At 36.9% G+C, this 21435-nt stretch overlaps 4 protein-coding genes across 5 annotated transcripts; all 4 read left to right on the top strand.

Moving 5' to 3' along the window:
• The first annotated feature begins 21 nt into the window (after positions 1-21).
• On the top strand, positions 22-6805 carry VAR3 (zinc finger (Ran-binding) family protein). Its single transcript, XM_059572080.2, has 5 exons — positions 22-521; positions 630-747; positions 4340-4623; positions 4748-4846; positions 4950-6805. The coding sequence occupies exons 1-5, from the start codon at positions 67-69 to the stop codon at positions 6688-6690; spliced, it is 2697 nt and encodes an 898-aa protein (XP_059428063.2). The 5' UTR covers positions 22-66; the 3' UTR covers positions 6691-6805.
• Positions 6806-7156: 351 nt separating this feature from the next.
• Positions 7157-9256, top strand: LOC132161871 (alpha/beta-Hydrolases superfamily protein). 2 transcript variants are annotated; one of them, XM_059572082.2, is made up of 4 exons: positions 7157-7704; positions 7946-8286; positions 8438-8634; positions 8734-9256. In XM_059572082.2, the coding sequence occupies exons 1-4, from the start codon at positions 7278-7280 to the stop codon at positions 9053-9055; spliced, it is 1287 nt and encodes a 428-aa protein (XP_059428065.2). In that variant the 5' UTR covers positions 7157-7277; the 3' UTR covers positions 9056-9256. The 2 variants fall into 2 exon arrangements, with proteins under 2 accessions (XP_059428065.2, XP_059428064.2); XM_059572081.2 differs by having other exon boundaries at positions 7931-8286.
• A 4585-nt stretch (positions 9257-13841) lies between these two features.
• Positions 13842-14312, top strand: LOC148583360 (uncharacterized). Its single transcript, XM_088511379.1, has one exon. It carries the CDS (start codon positions 13842-13844, stop codon positions 14310-14312), a length of 471 nt encoding a protein of 156 aa, XP_088367505.1.
• Positions 14313-15060: 748 nt separating this feature from the next.
• CBR (NADH:cytochrome B5 reductase 1) lies at positions 15061-20802 on the top strand. Its single transcript, XM_059572083.2, has 9 exons — positions 15061-15394; positions 16949-17090; positions 17309-17399; positions 17518-17595; positions 17736-17816; positions 17977-18066; positions 18971-19036; positions 19575-19661; positions 20464-20802. The coding sequence occupies exons 1-9, from the start codon at positions 15286-15288 to the stop codon at positions 20554-20556; spliced, it is 837 nt and encodes a 278-aa protein (XP_059428066.1). The 5' UTR covers positions 15061-15285; the 3' UTR covers positions 20557-20802.
• Positions 20803-21435: the final 633 nt, after the last annotated feature.

The raw sequence follows: 21435 nt of genomic DNA, 5'->3' as shown, positions 1-21435 counted from the left end.
TTTGTAGAGAGGGATAATTTCCATCCAAAAACTTTCTAACCAGGGTTTATCCCTAGTGCAGAGAGAATGGGGGGCGCCACCAGGTTCCTGATGCTTCTCAACACCACCAACCCCTTCCCTCTCCTCCACCACCGCTGCCCTTCCCTCCTCCGCCTCTCTCGCCACCGCAAACTCTTCTCCTCTCCACGCCTCTACCGCCTCACCGCCACTCCCTCCCCTTCTCCCTCTCCGCCAACCAAAGCCTTCCACCAACAACTCCACACTCGCTCCTCCGCCGCCCTCAGAGACGAGCATTTTATTCATTCTTCCAATCTGCCTCCCCACCTGTGGCCCGAGTGGTCCACTCTCCTTCACAACCTCTCTCTCGCCGGCTACTTCAATGATACTAGTGATTATCGGCCTGGGTCGCTTGGGATTGGCGGTGAGGACGAGTTCGTGGCGGCCGCTGATCTTCCGGATGATTTCGTGCGCGCGGCGGGTGCGTGCTTTGCATTCGCCAGAGATAGAGCCAGCGATTTGGGGTTTGTGTTTTAAGTCCCAATCCGATTTCTGGATAGTGGGTGTTCTTATTTCTTTCTTTTTGAGCTTCCCCTTTATACCAATTCCTCCACTTTTGGCTGTGCGTTCAGGTTGCTTTCGAGGAGGGATATTGAGGTGGTGGTAGAGCATGGGGCACCGTTTCTTTTCAAAAATGGTGATGTTTCGGTGAGGAGGATGAGATCATTTCTGGGCAACGGTGAATCCAATGTAAGTGTTAGGATTTACAATATTTATACGTCATCGTTATTATTATTATTTTATCTTTTTAAATTTAATTTCTTGAATGTTCTTTGATTATCATCCATTTTGATATAGACGTTATACATGGTAATTAAAGTTGATGCAAATTCTGTTGTGACATTGTTCCAAAATTGTTACATATTTGAAGCTTAGTGAGTTAACTGAAAGTAATGGAAACCCGTGTAAGCTGCACTTGGAGCATCTCCAACATATGCTCTAAATGGCCCATAATAGTTAAATATAGCTATTATGGGCCATTTTACTCCTCCAACACATACTTCAAAATAAAAATTTGTCAAAATTTGCTACAGTAAACTTTCACACCTTTAAAGTTTTTTAATATTATTTTGAAAGAAGAGAGAAAACAAGATTGTCTTTTTTTATTAATAGAAACTATGTATTGTTGAGATACAATGCACAACAAATTTTGCTGAGCACTATAGTAGTTCAACAAATCCTTAGCTATTTTGGTTAGCCGGATGTGGAGCTTTCTTGAGACTTTTTTGCTATAGGGCTAGCCAAAATAGCTTGCCCAATGTGAGTGCTATTATAGAGCTTTATTCTTAATATGTTTGGTGTTACTTGGGTTATGTCTAGAAGGTGAGAGATTTGTTGGTGAGTTGGGGAGGTACGGTAGGGTGTGGTAATATTGAGGAAGTAAAAAGGTGGGTTCCATTGTGTTTAATGTAGTGCATTTGGAGGGGGCAGAATGTTCGGAGCTTTGAAGATGTTGAGACGTTGGTGATAGAGCTACAAGGGATTATGTTTAACATGCTATACCTAGATATCAGCTGTAACACCCCAATCCCATATTGGGAAGAGATGAGTAGCTTATGTAGAGTGAGAAATTTATAAGAGATGCTCATTGATGTTAAGTCCCATATTGCTTACTTACTAAGTGAAACTATGTTTTATAAGTGATTCTAGAAAAGTTCCAAATTGACTAGTTTTTGGGGTGATAGTGCACATCTAGCTAGCGCTTTTCTCTGGATCATTACCAATGATATCAAAGCCACCTAGTAATGCTATGTCGTACTGTCAGCACTGTATGACGTGACTCTAATGAAGACGTTAGGGGTTAAAGGGGGGAGCTTGTATTCTTTATGTGTAGGTTTCGCCCCTTTGAGCTTTTTAAATGCTATTGAATTACTCAAAAAAAAAAAAAAAAAAAAAAAAACCCAATTTAATCTATAGGGTTTTTTAGATAATTACTACATATTTTATATTTGGGGGAAGAAACATCTTATGATAAACCAATTGTATGAGAGCACCGTGAGTGGAGATTGATGGAATAAATAATTCTTAATCTTGATATTAGATGCAAGTGCAAAGGAGTAAGGCCATATGCCTCCTTAACACAGGTCACTTTCTGCTAGAGATATGTTTAACTAATCTTTTAATTTTGTCTTCAAGCAATTCATAGAGAATCTGGTGGGATGAAGAAGAAGAGAATGACAAATATGATTAACGATTTTGCAGTCCTCAAATTAAATATAGGCAAACTGCTGAATGGAGATTAAGGAGGTGTGCGCTGAATTACATTTTAAGGTCCATAAGTTAGGTTCCGCGTGTAGTCACCAAGGAAAGCTAATATTTTCTTGAAAGGTTTATTTTAAATTAGAATGAGTAAAGGTGGGGATATAAAATTTTGACTCCAATATATATAGGTGTCTTTGCAAGAGAGGGGTGTTAGTTTGGGGGTTAATTGTAATTTTCTCAAAATGAGGAAGTTTATGTCTATTAGATCTAATATTAGCTCATTGCAAGCATCATTTAGCACTTGTTCAAAAGTCTCAGCCTGTTGGAGGTGAATAGAATTTGCATAACAACCTCTTTCAGCCCCACAAATTGATCATAAGCATACTTCGCAATTTGCATATGCTTGTTTCGGATTCAGTCTTAAATTTATATCCTTGTACTTCATGAACTCTATCATCACCATGGGTTTTATTGGCCACAAGAATATTAGTAATTTGTCTATTTCTTAGACGAGAAGATAGTGCTAGTTCATCAAACACTAAGCAGGCCCTACCACTTCCACTAAAATGTTGAACAGTAAACTGAGTGAAAAACTTATTGCTGCTTACATTGAAGCTAAAAGTGAATATAATCCCAAGCTAAGTGGTACCTTATTTAAATTTTTTATCTAATAACTTAGTAATTATAGTTTTAGTGATTTCTGTAAATGGGAGCATAAGGGAGAATTGGAAATCTGTTATCTTCTTCATGTTAAGTTCTCAGTTTTGCCGTCTCTTTTGATTTTTTAAATTGTTTAATTCTCAACTGCTGAAGTATGCCCTCACATTCTATGTATTCTTCTATGTGGTTGCCTCAAAATTTAGTTTCAATAAATAATATGCCACTTTTTGTATAGTATGAATTATTTCAGGTGAGAAAATGCAGCAAGCATGCACATGACAACATTCAGAGAGTAATCCAAAGTGACCAATGAATGTGGTGCAGATTATGTTTGATATGAAGATAAATATATATATAAAAAAAAAAAAAAGAAAAAAAAAGGAAAGTGTTATTATGTAGGATTAAGGCTGTGATACCAAATCTGATGTAGAACTTTCCAGACAACAACTCATTCTAGATTCAAGAAGAACTTGGGTTCGGGATTCTTGGTGGCAAAGGTAGATAAAATTAGGATTTGGAGATCAAACTAGGAGGAAAGCTCAAGTTTAGACTTCTGTTCTGGGTGTTGTGAATAGTATTTGAGTACTGTAAATTTGAATTCTTGGGTAGAGTAGAAGCTAATTTGATGAAGGGGTGGTTTCGGGCTTTTAAGATTTGAATTTTTAGGATTAGATGAGAACACAAGTCAGGTATGGGTTTGCTGTAATCAGATTGACATTGCTTGAAAATTAAAAGGTATGAGTTTGCTGTAATCAGATAGAAGAAGATTGAATTTGGCATCACCTTTTTCTCCTAAGCATCATAAGTACAGTTCCTCGGCATCACATCTCGGATAGGGGCTGTATCACACAATCCTAAGAGTATTGTTTACTGATAATTCAGATTTATTTTCTATTGAATTGAAAGCATTACATCAATATTTATAGAAAATGAAGCTTAACCCTAAAAAACTTGGACTCTATGGGCTTTGACCACTAAGTCTAAAGTAAAGAATTTTTAAAGCTACGATTAAGAAAAATCAATAACATAATATAACCCACAAATAAAACCTATAACATATGAAACCCACAACATGAATCACGGCTCATATGTAAAGCCCATATCTAGAAATTCTAAAAATTATAGAGATACTAGTGACTCTTAAGCTAAAAATATATGGATGCTATGTGTTCCTATACTTGAGTGACTTTATGATTTCGAGTATAGATGACTTGAAAAATAGAAAGATGCTATGCGCTATACATCTATTGTGATTATCCTTTTCTCTTATTTAAAAACTTAATAATTCGAATTTTCCACTTCTATAGTTGTGTTCTCATTTTAGGTTTTTGACACAAATACTTAAATTTAAAAGTATTTCATAGTCACAATCACTAAAAGTAATGTTTTCCATGCTCTTCAATTGTTTGCGAATTTATAGGTATTGGATACCGATAAAGCGCTCACTGTTGATTTGATGAAATTTATATTGAGTTATGCCAGCAATCCATCGGTTTCTTCAGAGAGAAATAATTTTGAGAATGAAGAACGTGTAGAATCATCTGTCCGGAGTCTATTGAGGGAATTTTCCAAGCTGAGCTATAGCATTTCAGAGTCCAACTCTTTTGGGACCGTGCAAAATCAGTCCCCTGATAGATTTGGACAAACACTGACGCCTGTAGGGCAAAAAGTTGAAATGAAAAGAGGCGATTGGATTTGCTCAAGGTAGCATCCTTTTTATGGCATAAAGTTTCTTGAATTAGGGAAAGTTGTTTTCTAGTTCTTTTGACTGATATTTTTGTGAATTGATGTATCTGAGCTGTTTTCTATTATCATCTTTGTCGAGCAGATGTAGTTTCATGAATTTTGCGAGAAACATGAAATGCCTTGAATGTGAGGAGGCACGACCAAAGAGACAGTTGACTGGAGGGGAGTGGGAATGTCCTCAGTGAGTATTGCCCTCTTTGTTTTGTTTCTCCTCAGCCTTGTTGGTTGGCCCATCTGTTCTGAATGCAAATGGTAAACTTCAATTTTGACTTATTCATTTTCAGATGTGATTTCTTTAATTATGGGAGGAATATGGTCTGCTTAAGGTGTGACTGTAAGCGGCCTGGAGGAGTCTCGCCTGTTACTACCAACAACACATCAGTAGGGTATGGAACTGTGAAAAGTACCAATAAGGTTGACATTGATGGCAGGTTGGCTGCCAATGAAGAGAAGGCGCAGCGGTGGTTCAGTAAGGTTTCTCAGCTGGATAGTACTTCTGATATGAGCAGTGCCATAGCAGATGAAGATTTTCCTGAAATAATGCCATTGAGAAAAGGAGTTAACAGATTTGTTGTAAGCACAAGGAAGACGCCTTTGGAAAGGAGGTTGGCCAATGCTCAATACCGAAGAAACTTGGGTAGTGATGGCATTCCTGAGGGTAATAATTCTGAAAATGCAGGTCCAAACACGACAATCAGTAGAAGTTTAGATGAGATTCTTGGCCGTACATCTGTCATTTCTGAATCTAATAATAAGAGTGTAACTGCTGGACAGAACCTTCAATCAGATAGTCCCCCTTATATCTCTGGTACTGCTTCTCTACAGCAAGGACCCCCCAGAGGAAACAATTCAAATTACGTTCCTTTTGTCCCGTTGTCTGCTGATATGTTTGCCAAGAAGCCTGAAAAGTCAAAAACAGAGGGGAGTGAGAAGGAAGTGACAGACGACCAGAAATCTGTTGCTTCCAACACTATTGAGCGGACGAGCAATGCTTCTGGGAGCAATGAGCCTTATAAATCGGGAAGCAGCATACGGCATGCTGAGAACCCAACAAGTCAGACTGAGAGCAAGGATAAGGAGAAAGAACAAGCTGAAAAATCTGACAGATGGTTCAAGAAGGTAGCGGAGCTGCACAATGTTACAGATCTCGCTGGTGCAATTTCAGATGAGGACTTCCCTGAGATCATGCCAATGCGTAAAGGAGAGAACAGATTTGTGGTCAGTAAGAAGAGGGATCGTTCTTTGACTTCTCCTGCTTACAAGCGACGTATGGCTATGGAGCAAGCTAGCAGTACCAATTATGTCCCATTTGTACCCTTTCCACCTGACTACTTTGCTAACAAGGACAAACAACAGCCAGAAGGGGCAGATTTGCCTAATAAAGCTGCTGAGGAAACTTCTTCAGTTTCTGCCGTGGCAGAGGAGCTACCGGAGAAGTCATATGATGCTAGGAACAGGGCGCTTGATGTGGACAATTTTCAGCAGACAGGAAATCAAAACATCAGTATGGAGAGCTGGAACGCAACACCTGGAGAGAACTTGAGTGAGAACAAGACAGGTGCTGTTCATGGGGAACAATCCACTAGACATTCAACACAGAGTTATGTTAATTCCCAGTCTAATGACAGTGTGAGCAGTTGGAATCCCAGGAAGGAGAATAGGAGTGAGACACAGAATTCGACAAGTTTGCCGGAACCATCTGAAAATGGGAACATTAGAGAGAGGTGGACGGGAGAGAGTTTGGAGGGGTCAGCAGTGAAGGAACCAGATCCCCTGGACATGTCAGAGGAGGCCAAGGCAGAGAGGTGGTTCCGGCGTGTTGCCCAGATTAAGGACATCTCAGAGCTGAGTGAGATTCCTGATGAGGATTTCCCATCAATAATGCCAATGCGAAAGGGTGTGAACAGGTTTGTTGTGAGTAAGCGGAAGACGCCATTGGAGAGGAGGTTGACATCTCCTCAGTACAGAAGAAATCTACCAATTGTGAGCTCTGATCCAGTGAAGAAGGAAGAGGACGGTAGCTGAAAGAAGATTGAATTTTTGTATTGGGAGACGATTAATTATGTGGCCAAATCTTGTTCCTCGAGAATTATCTTAAAAGAAAACTAGAAATGAAAAACCTTGGAAACTTTCTGTTGTACACCTTGTATGGTTAGTTATTTGGCTTGAAAGATCGTCTCCAGGTGCCATAAGGTGTCAAATCTCAAATCTCTCCAAGTTTTTCGAAAATTTCGTTAAAACTCAAAAAAAAAAAAAAAAAGTTGGTCATTTCTATGATGTTCTTGAAACAAACAAATAATTTGATATGAATATATACAAATACAATGCTTTATCAGGCCAAAAGAAAAACAAAAACGATATAATCAATTAATTTTGACTGATCGATTGTGCTAAAAAAAGGGACTCAGTGTATGGCTTTTGGATGTTTGCGGAGGACCACTTAGCAGCTTCCTCGCAAATTAATGGTTTCTTTTTCCTCCACCAGATTCTTTCCTTGTTGGTAGGTAATACGCCATTGGATTCTACGACGTGGCTCAGCGTTTATCAGGGCCTTCACGAATCACGCCTACCCCAAAACAATTCTTCCTTCCTCTCGCTCTCTCTGCATCATCATGGTTCCGGCAGTTTTCTCAGGGAAATGGCTTGGAGAATCTGCCGGAAAACTCATGTCAGTTGTTAGCGTTGTTGTTTTCCTTGTACTTGATTTTCTTGACACTCTTTTTTGCATATTGTATGGGATTCTTGATGAGTACTTTGAAGGAGACGCCTCCCCGTGCTATTGTGGAAAGAGGAGGAGAGAGCTTATTCATGATGGAGAAGGTAAACTAGAAGGTGAAATGTCAGAGACTCTGTATGCAAGGAAAAATGTTTTCAGGGAAATGGGGTTTCTTGGATTCCCAAGAAAACGCAAAGATTCCAAGAAAAGAGGTGGTGGAGTGGAGGTAAATAGGTGGTCTGAGTGTGGGTGTGAATCTTGTGTTTCTTGGATGAAAAAGGGTGATCAGAAACTTCATGTTATAGTGAGGGAGCCTTCAAAAGGTAATTTGAGAAGTACCCATTTGTCTATTTCTTTCACTATGTTTGTTGAATTGAAATTTGTGCTGTTGGTTGCTGAGGAAATGGAAGAGGACAAAGCTACAAATTTTATGTTTGCTTTTTTTCTGGTCTGTATGAAGAATGACCAAGCTGTCAATAGAGTACAACACGGGGGAAATTATGTTGTTTTTATTGAATGGATGGTAAGATTTTACTAATGTGTTTATAGTTTTATGTTTAACAGCAATGATTGAAGATTGTAGGGGAAAGCCTGCTGAGAACGTGATATTCTTGCATGGGTTCCTTTCTTCCTCCTTATTTTGGACAGAAACAGTGTTTCCAAATCTTTCTGACCACAATTATAGGTTGTTTGCTGTTGACCTCTTGGGATTTGGAAGAAGCCCAAAGCCAAGGGACTGTTCATACACTTTGAATAATCATGTCCAAATGATTGAAAAGTCTGTGAGTCGTCCATTTCAGTTGGATTCTTTTCATTTAGTTGCACACTCCATGGGTTGCATAATTGCTCTAGCCTTAGCTGCCAAGTACTCAAACTCTGTCAAATCAATCACCCTCGTAGCACCTGTAAGTGCATAAAATTATATACTATACATAGCTCTCTATGTTTCAATTATTTTTTTTTTATTTTTTATTTTTATTGGCAGTAATCACATAATAGTTTCTTCTGTGACATGCATCCAACATCATAACTAATTATTGTTTTTTTCTGGGTTAGCCTTACTTTGGTCCTTCTAAAGATGGAGAAAGTTTAATGGTGCTTAATAAAGTTGCTGGGAGGAGATTGTGGCCGCCATTATCGTTTGGTTCATCATTTATGTCATGGTATGAGCACTTGGGTCGATGTGTATGTTTTCTTTTTTGCCGAAACCACAGGACATGGGAGAAAATGCTGAGGCTGCTTACTTGGAAAAGGTAAAAGACCACATTTATATATCCTGGCTGAAATGGGAGAAAATTTAACTGATTTTTGTTTTCTTATGATTCACCATTCTTTAATTTCCAATTCTCCAGGGATCTCCACTTCACGATTATGGATTTGAGTAGACACACCCATCATTCAGCTTGGCATACGATGCATAATGTGATATGTGGTGGAGCGAAAGTAGTGGATGGGTGTCTCACAGTTTTGGCGGAGGCCGGAGTGAAAATGTGTGTTGTTCATGGTGATGGGGACCAGGTTGTCCCATTGGAGTGCTCCAAGAACATCAAGATGAAAGCTCCAGAGGCAGAGGTTAATGTCATCAAAAATGGTGACCATGGCAGTGTCATCCATGGTAGAGAGAAGGAATTCGCTGGATCTCTAGAGCGTACATGGGCGTCTATCTCTCGCTGATAATATTCCTACCAGTCTGGAATGTTGTTCAGAAAATACATGAAAAGCATTTTTGTTGGAAAGAAGATGACATGAATTAGTACAACAAATCAGAAGTTGAATTCTGTAGCTTCTTTTTGTGGGTCTCAACGGATTAATTGTGATACTTTTGTTTGCGGGAGTGGCTCCCATTGCTTGCAGTGACTTCATTTCTGAGGTTTACTTGGATCCAGCGTACAATAAAGCAGATTTTGTGCATCACTAAAGCTAACATATGCTCTCTCCATGTGCTTCCATGTTCATTCCGACGAGTAAATGACTCGTTCAAAGTTTACGCACTTTGACAGTAATTTGGTCATAACTTTTGCTACATGTGTTGGAATCGCACAAATAACCATTACCAAAAAAAAAAATCATGTTTAGTAACGCTTGAAATAGAGGCCTTCTAATAAAATGTGTCCATATGGGATGTTTTACTGTGCAAACGACCCCACTAAAAATTAGAAATGCTTGTACAGTAAAACGCCCCTTTAAGTTGACCCCAATCCGAAAAAATTCTTTCTAGAGTGCACGCTGTGATGATCACTAAGTATCCGTTAGGGTGAGCTCATTTCCGATGTTAAATTCCATTGTTTTCACATCTAAAACCCTATTTCAAAATATCCTTTATTGTTTTCTAGAAATACTTATTTCTTTTAGGGACATCTAGGGTTTCTTCTTTCTTTAGTCCTGATTCCTTTTTTTCTTTCTAGTCTCTTTTCATCAGAACTTCTAAGCTCTAACAAAAAGGGTTATTGGGGAGGATGATAAAGACAACTCGTATGCGTTCTTATATATATTTCTATCCATGAGGTTGGCAAAAGGCCATTCACTTTTGAAAGACTGATTTGTGTTAAGTCAATTTTGTTTATGTGTAGAAGTTCTAACGTGACATCTTTTGAATTGTTAGAAAAGACAATAGTAGTTTATGATGTTGTAGTAACAATTTGTTTGATTTTTATATGTGAATTTAGTTAGAAGCTCTGGTGTATTATTTGTTAGAGTGTAGAAGTATATATATAGTAGTAGTTTCATGTGAAATTGCAATAATTTCTTTTTATGACTTATATAGAAGTTGGGGGTGTGACATTTGTGAGTCATCCATGAGTAAAATGAGAGTCTTCATAGGGTTTAAACAAGTTGAGCTTGAGCGAGCTTCCCTTATTTGGGCTCGGCTCGTTTAAATTTTACTCGAGCTCGAGCCGAGCTTAATGATGAGCCAAAAAATCAAGCCCGAACTCAAGCTCATAATAAGTCGAGCCGAGCCGACTCGTATATTTAATTTTTTTTTATTATAAATTTTAACTTCAAGTACTCTTAAACAGTTCAAGAAGCCAGCTTGCATATGAACATTTGCTTAGCGTGGATAGCTAAGTATAGAGCTTGAGTCAAGACAGTAAGACACTTAGTTTTGAAGAGAAAGGATATGCATTATTTTATAATAAAAGGATGCTATGAAAAAAAAAAAAAAAATCAATTTTTAATATTAATATGAGCAACTATGTGAATAACTACCAATTCAAGCCTTATTCGAATTGTTCACAAGCCTAATCGAGTCGAGCTGAACTTGCTTTATTTAATATTCGAGTCAGTATTTATGTTCACGAAACGCCTTATTTAATAATCGAGCAGAACTTATACGAGCTGATTTCGAGCTTGCTCGCCAACGGGTTGCTCGTTTAACACCCCTAAACGAAACCCAAAAAGCTTTTATCGAATTATTTCTATTTGGACGGATAGTCAACTAAACCTGTAGGTCGGCCGAATGCAATCCACTCTTGGCCAATCCAACATGATCTGATCTAGTTGAGTCGAATCTAAGTGTACGACTAACTGATATCTTCATAAATTGATGGTAGGAATAATAGACCGATTATAGAATGTGAAATTGTTAGGACACCACAAGTTTGTAATTTTAATTCCAAACTATGTAATATAATTACTGTATATATATTTGATGTATACGCAGAAGATTAAACGCCAGTACGTACAAACTCTCTTTACTCACTTTCTCATTTCTTTGGCTTTTCCAAGAGCCATAAGGCTATATGCACTTTGTCTAAGAAAATAAATGAGGAAGTTCACGTACCCCTTTAAACTACCATTCAATTGATAATGTCATCTTCAAACTTTCAATTGTGACAATGTTTCACCCAAACTACAAAAAATTGTCAAAATTCCCTCCAATAACGAAATGACCATGAGTAAAATAAAAATAAAAATACTAAAACCTTCTAAAAAAATAAAAAAAAAATCCAAACGTTGGCCAAATTTTTTTATTTGTTTTTTTTTTTTAAAAAAAAAATCCATTTTATAAGAAAAAAAAATTTCGATCATTTTTTTTATATAAAAATTGAAAATTTTTAGATTTTTATTTTTATTTTTGTTTAATAATTTTTTTAAATAAAAATTTACGTTTAAAAAAAGAAAAATTTTCGTTTAATAAAATAAAAATTTTCGTTTTTAAAACTAAATAAAATTTTTTTTTAAAATAAAAATTTCCGTTAAAAAAAATTAAAAATTAAAAATTTTCGTTTTAAAAAAAAATTCTTTTTTTAAAAAATATTATTTTTAAATTAAAAATATTCCTTTTTTTAAAAAAAAAAATCATTTTTTTTATTTATAGGGGTATTTCTGTCTTATTGAAAAATCTATAAGGGCATTTTTGTTTTATTGCTAGTCTTGAGGGGACATTGACAATGTTTTGATAGTTTAGAGGAGTCCTGCTATGCGGCTGTCTCTAACGTAGGACATATATTAAAAAATATAATAAACAATTTTTTTGTTATTTTTTTTTTGTTAATTAAATTTGTATGAGTTAATATTTAATTTCTAATGCCTCAAAACTTGTTTTTGGGTTCAAAACTAAAACTTAGGACGGAAGGTTAACCCTTTAAGGATTGTATCATACAAAAAGAATTCGATCATCCTAAATTTGATGTTAATGCCTCAAATTTGGTGCTAATACTTTAAATTTAATATTAATACCTCAAATTTAGATTTTCTTTTAATATCTCTCTTCTTCAATTAAAAAATAATAATAATAATAATTGACAACGTCAACTTTGGCAGACGCTGGGATGACCCCAGGCTGCCAAAAATCTCTACTCCATTGGGAGGGAGTCCTACTATGCTAGCATTGGACAAATATTAAAATAATAATAATAATAATAAATTTTGTTATGTTTTTTTTTTTGGTTAAATTTTTATGAGTTAATGTTTAGTTTTTAATGCCTCAAAACCTATTTTTGGATTTAAAACTAAACTTAGGGGTGGAAGGTTAACCCTTTAGTCATGGTATCACCTAAAAAGGATTTTATCATCCTAAATTTGGTGCTAATACCTCAAATTTGGATTCCCCTTTAATACTGTCTTCTTCAATTTATAAAACAAATTAAAAAAAAAAAAAAAAAGGTCAGATGTCTGCCGGAAATCTCTATTCAGTTTAGAGAGGATATTATTACAATTAAAAATTTGAGAAAAGTTTTTGTCACAAGCCGGCAAGGAGGTACTATTAAAGGCGGTCATACAAGCAATTCCCACATACACAATGAGTGTGTTTCAGCTACCTAAAATTTTATGTCAGGATATTACAAGTATGATGTCAAATTTTTGGTGGGGAAACAAGGAGAAACAGAGGGGTATAGCATGGATGAGCTTGAAAAAGATGGGGAAGGCGAAAGCAGAAGGGGGGTTGGGATTTCGTGATTTGGAATGGTTTAATATGACCTTACTCGCAAAGCAAGGTTGGAGGCTAATTCAACACCCTGAATCTCTGGTTGGCCAAGTAATGAGAGACAAATATTATCGGAATGGCACATTTATGAATGCAAATATAGGGCGCAAGCCTTCTTATGCCTGGAGGAGTATTTGGAACTCTAAAAAACTGTTGAAGGAAGGACTTATATGGAGGGTGGGGGATGGCTCAAGTATCCGAATATGGGATGATCCATGGTTGCCATATCCAACAGCATATGCAGCTCGGTCAACAGTGAGTATTATTAGTAGAGACTCTAAGGTCAGTGCATTGTTGGATGAAAACACAAATTGGTGGAAAACTGATTTAGTGAAAGAGGTTTTCAATGTAGAGGAAGCTGCTATGATTTGTAGTATGGGGGTAAGTCCTCGAAGGGGGACAGATAGATTGGCTTGGGAGCATACGAAGAATGGGTTATTCACTGTACGCAGTGCATATCATTTGGCTTCAGAGAGATTTGGGAGAGACGATGGTAGTTGTTCGTTGATACACTAGAAAAAAGCTCTATGGAAACAAATTTGGGGAATAAAAGGTTCCAGGGTCGTCAAATTTTTTCTGTGGAAAGCGTGTAGTGACATACTGCCGACTAGAGACAAGTTGTATCGGAAAAAAAACAGTACCAGATCCTCTTTGCATCATTTGTGGAAGGAAAACGGAAACACCAGGGCACATTTTATGGAGTTGTCCCTCTGCCCAGGATGTTTGGGCTGAATGTAAGGGTAAGCTACAGAAGTGTAATATTGGAGAAGTAGGATTTTTGGACCTTTTAAACAATCTTTTGCAGAGGTTGGATGAGGATGAACTGCATCTCATGGTGACAGTAGCTAGGCAATTATGGCTACGTAGGAATAAGGTGGTGTTCGGAGGGGAATTTTTATCACCATCAGCGTTAGTGCGGTTGGCAAGAGAGCAAGTGGAAGCATGTGATGATGCAGAGAGGAGAAACAGTGTTCCAGGACTAATGGTAGGCAACACATTGTAGAAAGATGGCAGAAACCTCCGGAAGACACAATGAAGCTTAACTGGGATGCGGCGGTGGATAAAACCAATGGAAAGATAGGTTTGGGAATCATAGCCAGAGATTATGGGGGATCAGTTGTAGCAATGGCATGTGGATCACGTTACCACATTTCTAATCCAGCGATGGCAGAGACACTAGTGGCAAGAGAAGCAATTGAATTGGGCAAAGATATGGGATGGCAGAAGATCATTTTAGAGGGGGATGCCTTAGAAGTAGTGAAAGCACTGACGAAAGAAGAAATCAGTATGGGACCTCAAGGACAGATAATCGAAGATGCAAAAGAATTGATGAAGTGTGGAATTATGTGGAAAGTCCAAAATGTGCGTCGTGAAGCCAATGAGGCTGCACACCAACTCGCAAAAATGGGTTTGCATCAAAATGATTTACAGATCTGGTTTACAGATTTTCCTGTTTGTATTATTGAAACAGTTCTTGCTGAGCAAGAAGTTATTATTATATGATTATGGAATCCAATTTCAAAAAAAAAAAAAAAAAAAAAAATTGAGAAAATATTGTCAATTTGGTAATACTTTGAGAGAGTACGTGAACTTTACCCAAAATAAAATAAAGAGTATTATTCAATTGCTCTTTTCTTTTTATTATTATTATTATTATATTTCATAGAAAATATAAACAACGTGCGGCTGATACAAAACCGTTGGCTACACGCCGTTTTAGGTAGCGTGGGTTGTTGGGTCAACTAATGTCAATAAGGAGGCATGGGCATCATTTCATTGTTGAATGAATATTAACCATAACATTCCAGATAAATAAATAAATAAATAAATAAAAAAGAAAAATTAACATTCATAACATTCATGATTTAATTGGAATGACATAATTTATTTAATTATTTATTCAATACATTAGGAATAAAACGGTTGATCTCATTGCTTTATTTGCACTTGTGCCGATCTTTCGAACGAACAATATTTTTAATTCGTTCAAAATCGAAAAATAATTTACTAAGTTTTTTCATTTGAAGGAACAATATTTTTAATTTGACTAGTATTTTTGTCCATCAAACACTAAAAAATACTCACATATGTCTTATTAGTATTAATCACTTTAATTTTTATTAATGCTCTAGTGGAGTTGGGTTATGCTTTTATTAATTCTTATTAGTATATTTTTTTAGATAAATCTTATTTTATTTTTACTTTTAATATGAGGGTTATGACGTCAGCACACTAGAGGTGGGTAGGTGCACCAGACTCCTTTGATAGTCTTAAGCCCACCCTCTCCTCTCCGCTCGCCGGACACAGTCTTTCTCACCTACCAAATTTGTCATTTTCACTCTCTTTTTTTCTTCCCCAGTCGTTGTCAGGGCAACCAGGATTAGGAGAGACCCAGGAATTTTCCCATTTCTTAATTCAGCTGGTTTTTGCTGATATTTCCCTTAAATCTGCTCTGCACCATCGGGAGCATCATATCATGGATTTCTTACAGACACTAGATACCCAGATTCTTGTGGGTGCAGCAGTGGCTCTTGTTGCCATTGGGGCTGGTGCTGTCTATTTCTATTCCTCCAAGAAACCCAAAGGTATGATCTTTTTCTTCGAAATATGTTCTTGAGATGAAATGTCATCGATAGCTGAATGTTTTTAGTACAGACTTTCTGTCTTGTTTTAATGTTTTTTGTTTGGAGGAGCTACGAATTGTGCATTTCTGTGAAATACGCTCATTCTAATCAGGGTTGTTGCATAATCATACTTTTCCTTTTTCCCCTAATGCTATGGAGGGGTGATTTTGATGTAGAAACGGCTAATAAGATTATTTTCTGCTTTATAAAATAGTCTTCAGGTTTTTTTTTTTTTTAAAAAAAATCTGATTAGAATGTGCTTACAAAGTCTTTTTCTCCTGGCGATGGTATCTATATGTTAGTATGAAGAATGTTTAAATGCATTAGATCAGCATCCTTAGGTGCATATTTTATAACTGAATCAGAGGTTGATTATATTTGCTTCTTTCTTTTAATTATTTAATTATGTTTATTTGAGTTTTTGTAATTGTCATTGGATGCATCTTTATGAATTGGTAATACTTAATTATTGCATTCTGCAGAAGTTAGTCACTTGGATCCTGAAAATAAAAAACTTTATGATTTTAATAAATTTACCTCCGATGCACTTATGAGTGAGTTGTTTCTCATTATTGGTCAGTTGGGAATTTCGTAAAGCTGATTTTATATATTTGATACTTGGGGAGAAATAATTTCAACTCTATTAGTTCCAGTTTCCTGAAAGAAACGGAATTGTAAAGGGAGTCATATTTGATATTTGTGATGATATCTTGAAGGACTAGTAATCAACTAAACCACTTGTGAGCATTCTTGGCTTGGCTTGTTAAGACGCTCATTCAGGTCCATTTTGCCAATAATACATGTCAGGCTTAAGCGTAAGGCATGATAGTTGCACAAGCGTACCTTGAGCACTTTCAAATTTTTCTAGTTTATGCTTTTGATAGTTGAGGTATAATACTTACAAGTGATATATGACAGAAGATGGAATGAGCTTTGTAGAATCACCCCTATGTAATGGCATACAGAGCTGTGTTTGATCTTTAGGGCAGCTCAAGCTCACGCTTGAGTTATGTCTATCCGCTTCCAATCAAACCAAGCTGGATCAACTCAATGGTTGGCTTGGCAGGAATTTTATTGAAATAAGAAAGGAAAAAGAAAAGAAAATGGAAAAGATTGGCTTGTCTGACTTCTTTGTACCCCCACTTTCATGTATCCTCTATCCTTCATTGATCTCTTATTTTTTTGTCTTTTCAAAATCGCTGATCACAGCTCATTTTATTATCTATATCTGGTTAAATACTTCCTAAATGTATAAAACAGTCTCTATGCTATAGAAGCTAAGCATAGCAACTATTTCCCTCCTTTAAAATTACCATATTTTGCAAGCTACATGATTGTTGGCTGATGCTCATCTGCACATGGATCTATTCATTCACATATAAACTGTGTTGTCTCTTGCTTCCCCTGCCCTTTTGGGAAGACTAATTTGGCCCTGCTTCTATCTGAAGTCATTTTGTTCTGCACCATATACATTTATTTGTGTTCTGTGTCCCACATCATGGTTTGTGCTCACAGGCTGCTTAGATCCTGAGAATTTCAAGGAGTTTAAACTTGTAAAGCGCACACAATTGAGCCATAATGTGGCGAAGTTCAAGTTTGAACTTCCTGCACCAACTGCAGTTCTGGGTCTTCCAATTGGACAACATATAAGTTGCAGGTTTGGTTCTATTTCTCTGCATTCTAGAAGTTCAACTTCCTTCTTTTTTCCTAACTTTATGAGGTCCTTAACTCGAATAGCATAATTTCTTAAATGATTGCCGGGCACTTGTCTCAGCAAATATTCGTCAGTGATATCAATCAGCAGGATGTTCGTAATTTTTTCCTTTCTATATATCAATGTTTTTGGGTCTTATCAGTAGCTCCTTTCTAAAACAGAGGCAAGGACAGCCAAGGTGAAGACGTTATCAAACCATATACGCCAACTACTTTGGATTCTGATGTCGGATATTTTGAGCTAGTTATAAAGGTTCATATTTGAAACTTTTTATTGGTAAATTTGACTTTGTTCTGTTGGATTATGTTACATGGCTATTGATTTCAACCCTTTTGAGTTGCTCTTCTGCTTTGCTTTTTCCTGTAATTAGATGTATCCACAAGGAAGGATGTCACACCATTTTCGTGAGTTGCGAGATGGAGATTATCTTTCTGTAAAGGGACCCAAGGTACAGTTTCTTTATGTATATTTATCTACCAATCACTTTTGGCTTCTTCCTTTTCTTTTTCTTTCCTTTTTCCCCCTCTAGAAGGTTGCTTCCTTTTTTCCCAAATCTAGAAGTTGTTTACAAAGTGATACTGCTATCAGGGCCGCTTCAAGTATCAACCCGGCCAAGTTAGAGCATTTGGCATGCTTGCTGGAGGCTCTGGAATTACTCCAATGTTCCAAGTACGTATGGAAATTATTTTTTTCTGCGTACTTGTTCATTTTAAGATTTGGTACTATCATCTTTCAGAAGGTTTTGGTACTTATCAAAAAAACTATATATATCTTTCAGAAGGTTTTGGTATTAATAACATATTTTGCTTCTTTCTTACTCTCACTCTAGGTTGCTAGAGCCATATTAGAAAACCCCAAAGACACAACGAAGGTGCACCTTATTTATGCCAATGTTACATATGAGGATATTCTTTTAAAGGTAATTATTGTTATGCTCTCTATAATGTGTCCTTGTATCTTTTTGCTTCAGTATTTTCCTAACTTTATTGAAATACTTGAGCTTTTGAGACTCAATTGAGTCTATGTGGGGCAAACAATGATGTCCTATTATAACTTGTGTTTGTAAAGGTAGCATGTTCAGTCCGCCAGTGGACCTAACAGATCCTTGTGAGACAATGGCCACTTTGTAGAGGGGATTTCAGTGTAATGAATTACTGTTTCCTAAATGATATACTTTACACAGACTATTCTTTTTGGGGGTTAAGAATAAGAACTGAATATTTTTGACAGTTTTCTTTAGTCCCAATATGCCTGGCTAAGTCCATAATTGTATTTTGGGGTCCCGGATAAGAATGTACTGATATCATTTTTGTCTAGTCCCAAGAATCGTAGCTAAATCCATTCAACATAGTTCAGGATCATCCTTGAATAAATTTGGTCGTATATATGTTGATAGAGGAGTGAATATGTAGGACGAGATTTATTGATTATGTTTGTTCTTGTGTACTAAGTTTTCTAATTGTTGAAGAAAGATTCATTCATGGGAGCCCTTTCAATTGCATCTCTAAGTAAATGCTTATTCTCTTTTGCCTTTCCTATAAAAGGGGCCTTGTTTCAGTTCATTGGATTCAAGTTTTTCAAATCATCGTAGTTGAACTTTGTGAATGCCCCCTCAACTATTGAAGCAACTTCTTGTGGTTCAGTTGATGTTTATCTAAGTTAACACTTTTGCCGACTGTCGTGGCTTGAATTTCTGAGTATGAAGTTTATGTGGACTATTAATGGGACTAAAATAGATAAGATCTAAGACGTGAAAGATCTCAAGATATAAAATTTGTCATTGATGCGAATAAAACTGATGATTGAATCTTAAATATATGCAGGAAGAATTGGATGGTCTTACTACTAACTACCCAGACCGCTTTAAAGTCTACTATGTCTTGAATCAGGTTTGTTTCCTAATTATGCAGTTTGTCCCTAAGTTATTCTTCCTCCTTGTGGTTATTATTGTTTCGTGTGGTTTTGCAAGAGCATGAAATCTTTTCAGTTTTATTCTTCATTTTTCATTTTCTTGTGTGATAGCCGGTGATCCATATTCCCCAGATAGTGGAATTATAGCTAACTTTACCAAACCATTTGCTTAGAATAGGTATACATAATGCCCCCCTGGCCCCGAGGCATGGCATCATTTTTTGACATGAAAGAGTTTCTTGTCTTTGATTTTAAGAGCACTAAATGCTGCATCTCCCTGTCATCTGAAATGCCTGGAATGTATTCTATATTTGCAACGGTTTGCCTGACGGGTTAATTAGCCATGATATTTAAATTTTTGCTTTTGTTTTTCATGTTTTGAAAAAAGTAATAATCATTTATGGGTATCATTGGCAGCAGTATTATGGCTGCTGTAATGCATGCAATCTCATGATTCAAGCAGCCTAGCTGATTTTCTATCTTGAACTAACTGCTTGAATAATGTTACTTTCTCAGCCTCCTGAAGTATGGAATGGCGGTGTTGGCTTTGTATCAAAGGAAATGATTCAAACCCACTGCCCTGCACCGGCACCTGATATTCAGGTAAGGACCTCTTTATATTCCTACAAAAAGTAGTTTAAATTTGGCATTTCCACATATATTGCCCCCAAAATTTAGTTATAAATTTGTTTTGTTATTTCTTTCAGAGTTTCTGAAAATAATTTATCCCTCCTAAATATTTTGGGACTTTCAACCTTGTAAATGCTTGCTCCCCCCTTCTCCCTTCCTACCAAATCCCCTCTCTCTTTCTAACAAAGTCAAAACTTCTTGTTTTTCCTTTTTGGTTGGTTAGGATTCACCAAAATCAACTTGTGGTATTGAGCCAAAAAAATGTGTAGGAGATGACAGGCATCTCTCTCTTTTTTGCTTGCTGGCACGCATGCATAAACCCTATGATTCTCATGATCTAATCAGAAAAAAAGTGATAAATGTGGCTCAGCACAATAAAATCACAAAATTTGGTAAACAACTTGAGGTGGGCAATAATTTGCAAATAAGTCATCACAACCAAATTAATATACAATATTGTGAAAATGCCAAAACTTACCACTGGCATGGCTTGGTAATCACCCACACGCCCGCGCACACACACACACACACACACACACACACACACATATATATATATATATATATATATATATATTTGATCTGATTTTATTTTAGATTTAGTTCCAATCAGGCTGAACTAATTCTGAGGGTTGCCTTATACCCCCCTCGTTTTGCTCCTTGAAATATCTCAAGCATATTATATATCCTGTGCTGGTTATACTTTGTGATGAAAAAGAAGATAGCAGATTACATAACCATGGATAGTAGCTAATTTTGATCCTTTAATCCTCAGGTTCTGAGGTGTGGTCCACCACCCATGAACAAGGCCATGAGTGCTCACCTTGATGCCCTTGGATATGCCCCTGAGATGCAGTTCCAATTCTGATCCGCTTTTGCAAGGTCTTTCACTTTGGTTCGGACCAGTTTTTATTGTTTCCATGGGTTGAAATGAAAGACATTTTATCCTTTATATTTTAATTTCTAGCATTAAATGGCACTGTTAAGCCTTAGAGGGAGTCATAAACTATCTTGCTTTCATTTTGTTTTCTTTTTTGCTAAGCAACTATCTTGCTTGTAACCTCAAAATATCCAATGATAGCAAGGGTGGTCACCAACCCGACCGTATCGGAAATTTTTCTTCCAAGATAAGTTGATATCGACACCTTTGGCTCAGAAGTTGGGTCGCGCGTCGTTGGGCATGACATAGCCAACAGGGACCAGTGGGGGAAAATACTCTGTCGGAGTCTTCACTCTCCCTTGGTTCAGTTTGATACAGTCGTATGCAAGGTGAGGGAGGGAATTAAGAAGGCCGTTTGATGCAGTCATGTGCAAGTTAAGGGTCGGGTTGATTCGTTGGTTCATTTCTGAACCCCCATTTCAAACTTTCAACCTAGCACGCATGGGAATTTTTGCTCAAAAAAAAAAAAAAATCCTTATTGGAATGGCTTTTGCAGTTATTTGCCCACCCCATTGATGGTCTTGAAGTGCAATAGTGCACACATGGGGAGACCTGTTTACTCCTACCCACCTTTGGGTTTTAGTACATGGAAGGGGAGAAAACAGCAAGTCATCCATGGGGTGCGCGCGCATATACGTGTGTGTTTTGCAAGTCATCCATGGGGTGCGCTCCGCACGCTTATATATGCGTGTGTTTTTGATATTAAGCCTCCATTTGTTTTGATAGAAAACCTTTTTGGGAAAACAAATAGGCTTGACTATCACAAATCACTATTTAATTACAATTGATTCCACTAAATAATAGTAA

The sequence above is a fragment of the Corylus avellana genome, chromosome 10 (genome assembly GCF_965113065.1).
Source record: "Corylus avellana chromosome 10, dhCorAvel1.hap1.2, whole genome shotgun sequence".
Classification (NCBI taxonomy): domain Eukaryota; kingdom Viridiplantae; phylum Streptophyta; class Magnoliopsida; order Fagales; family Betulaceae; genus Corylus; species Corylus avellana.
The sequence above is the reverse complement of the archived record's forward strand: the minus strand, read 5'-3'. Positions and strand labels throughout refer to the sequence as shown.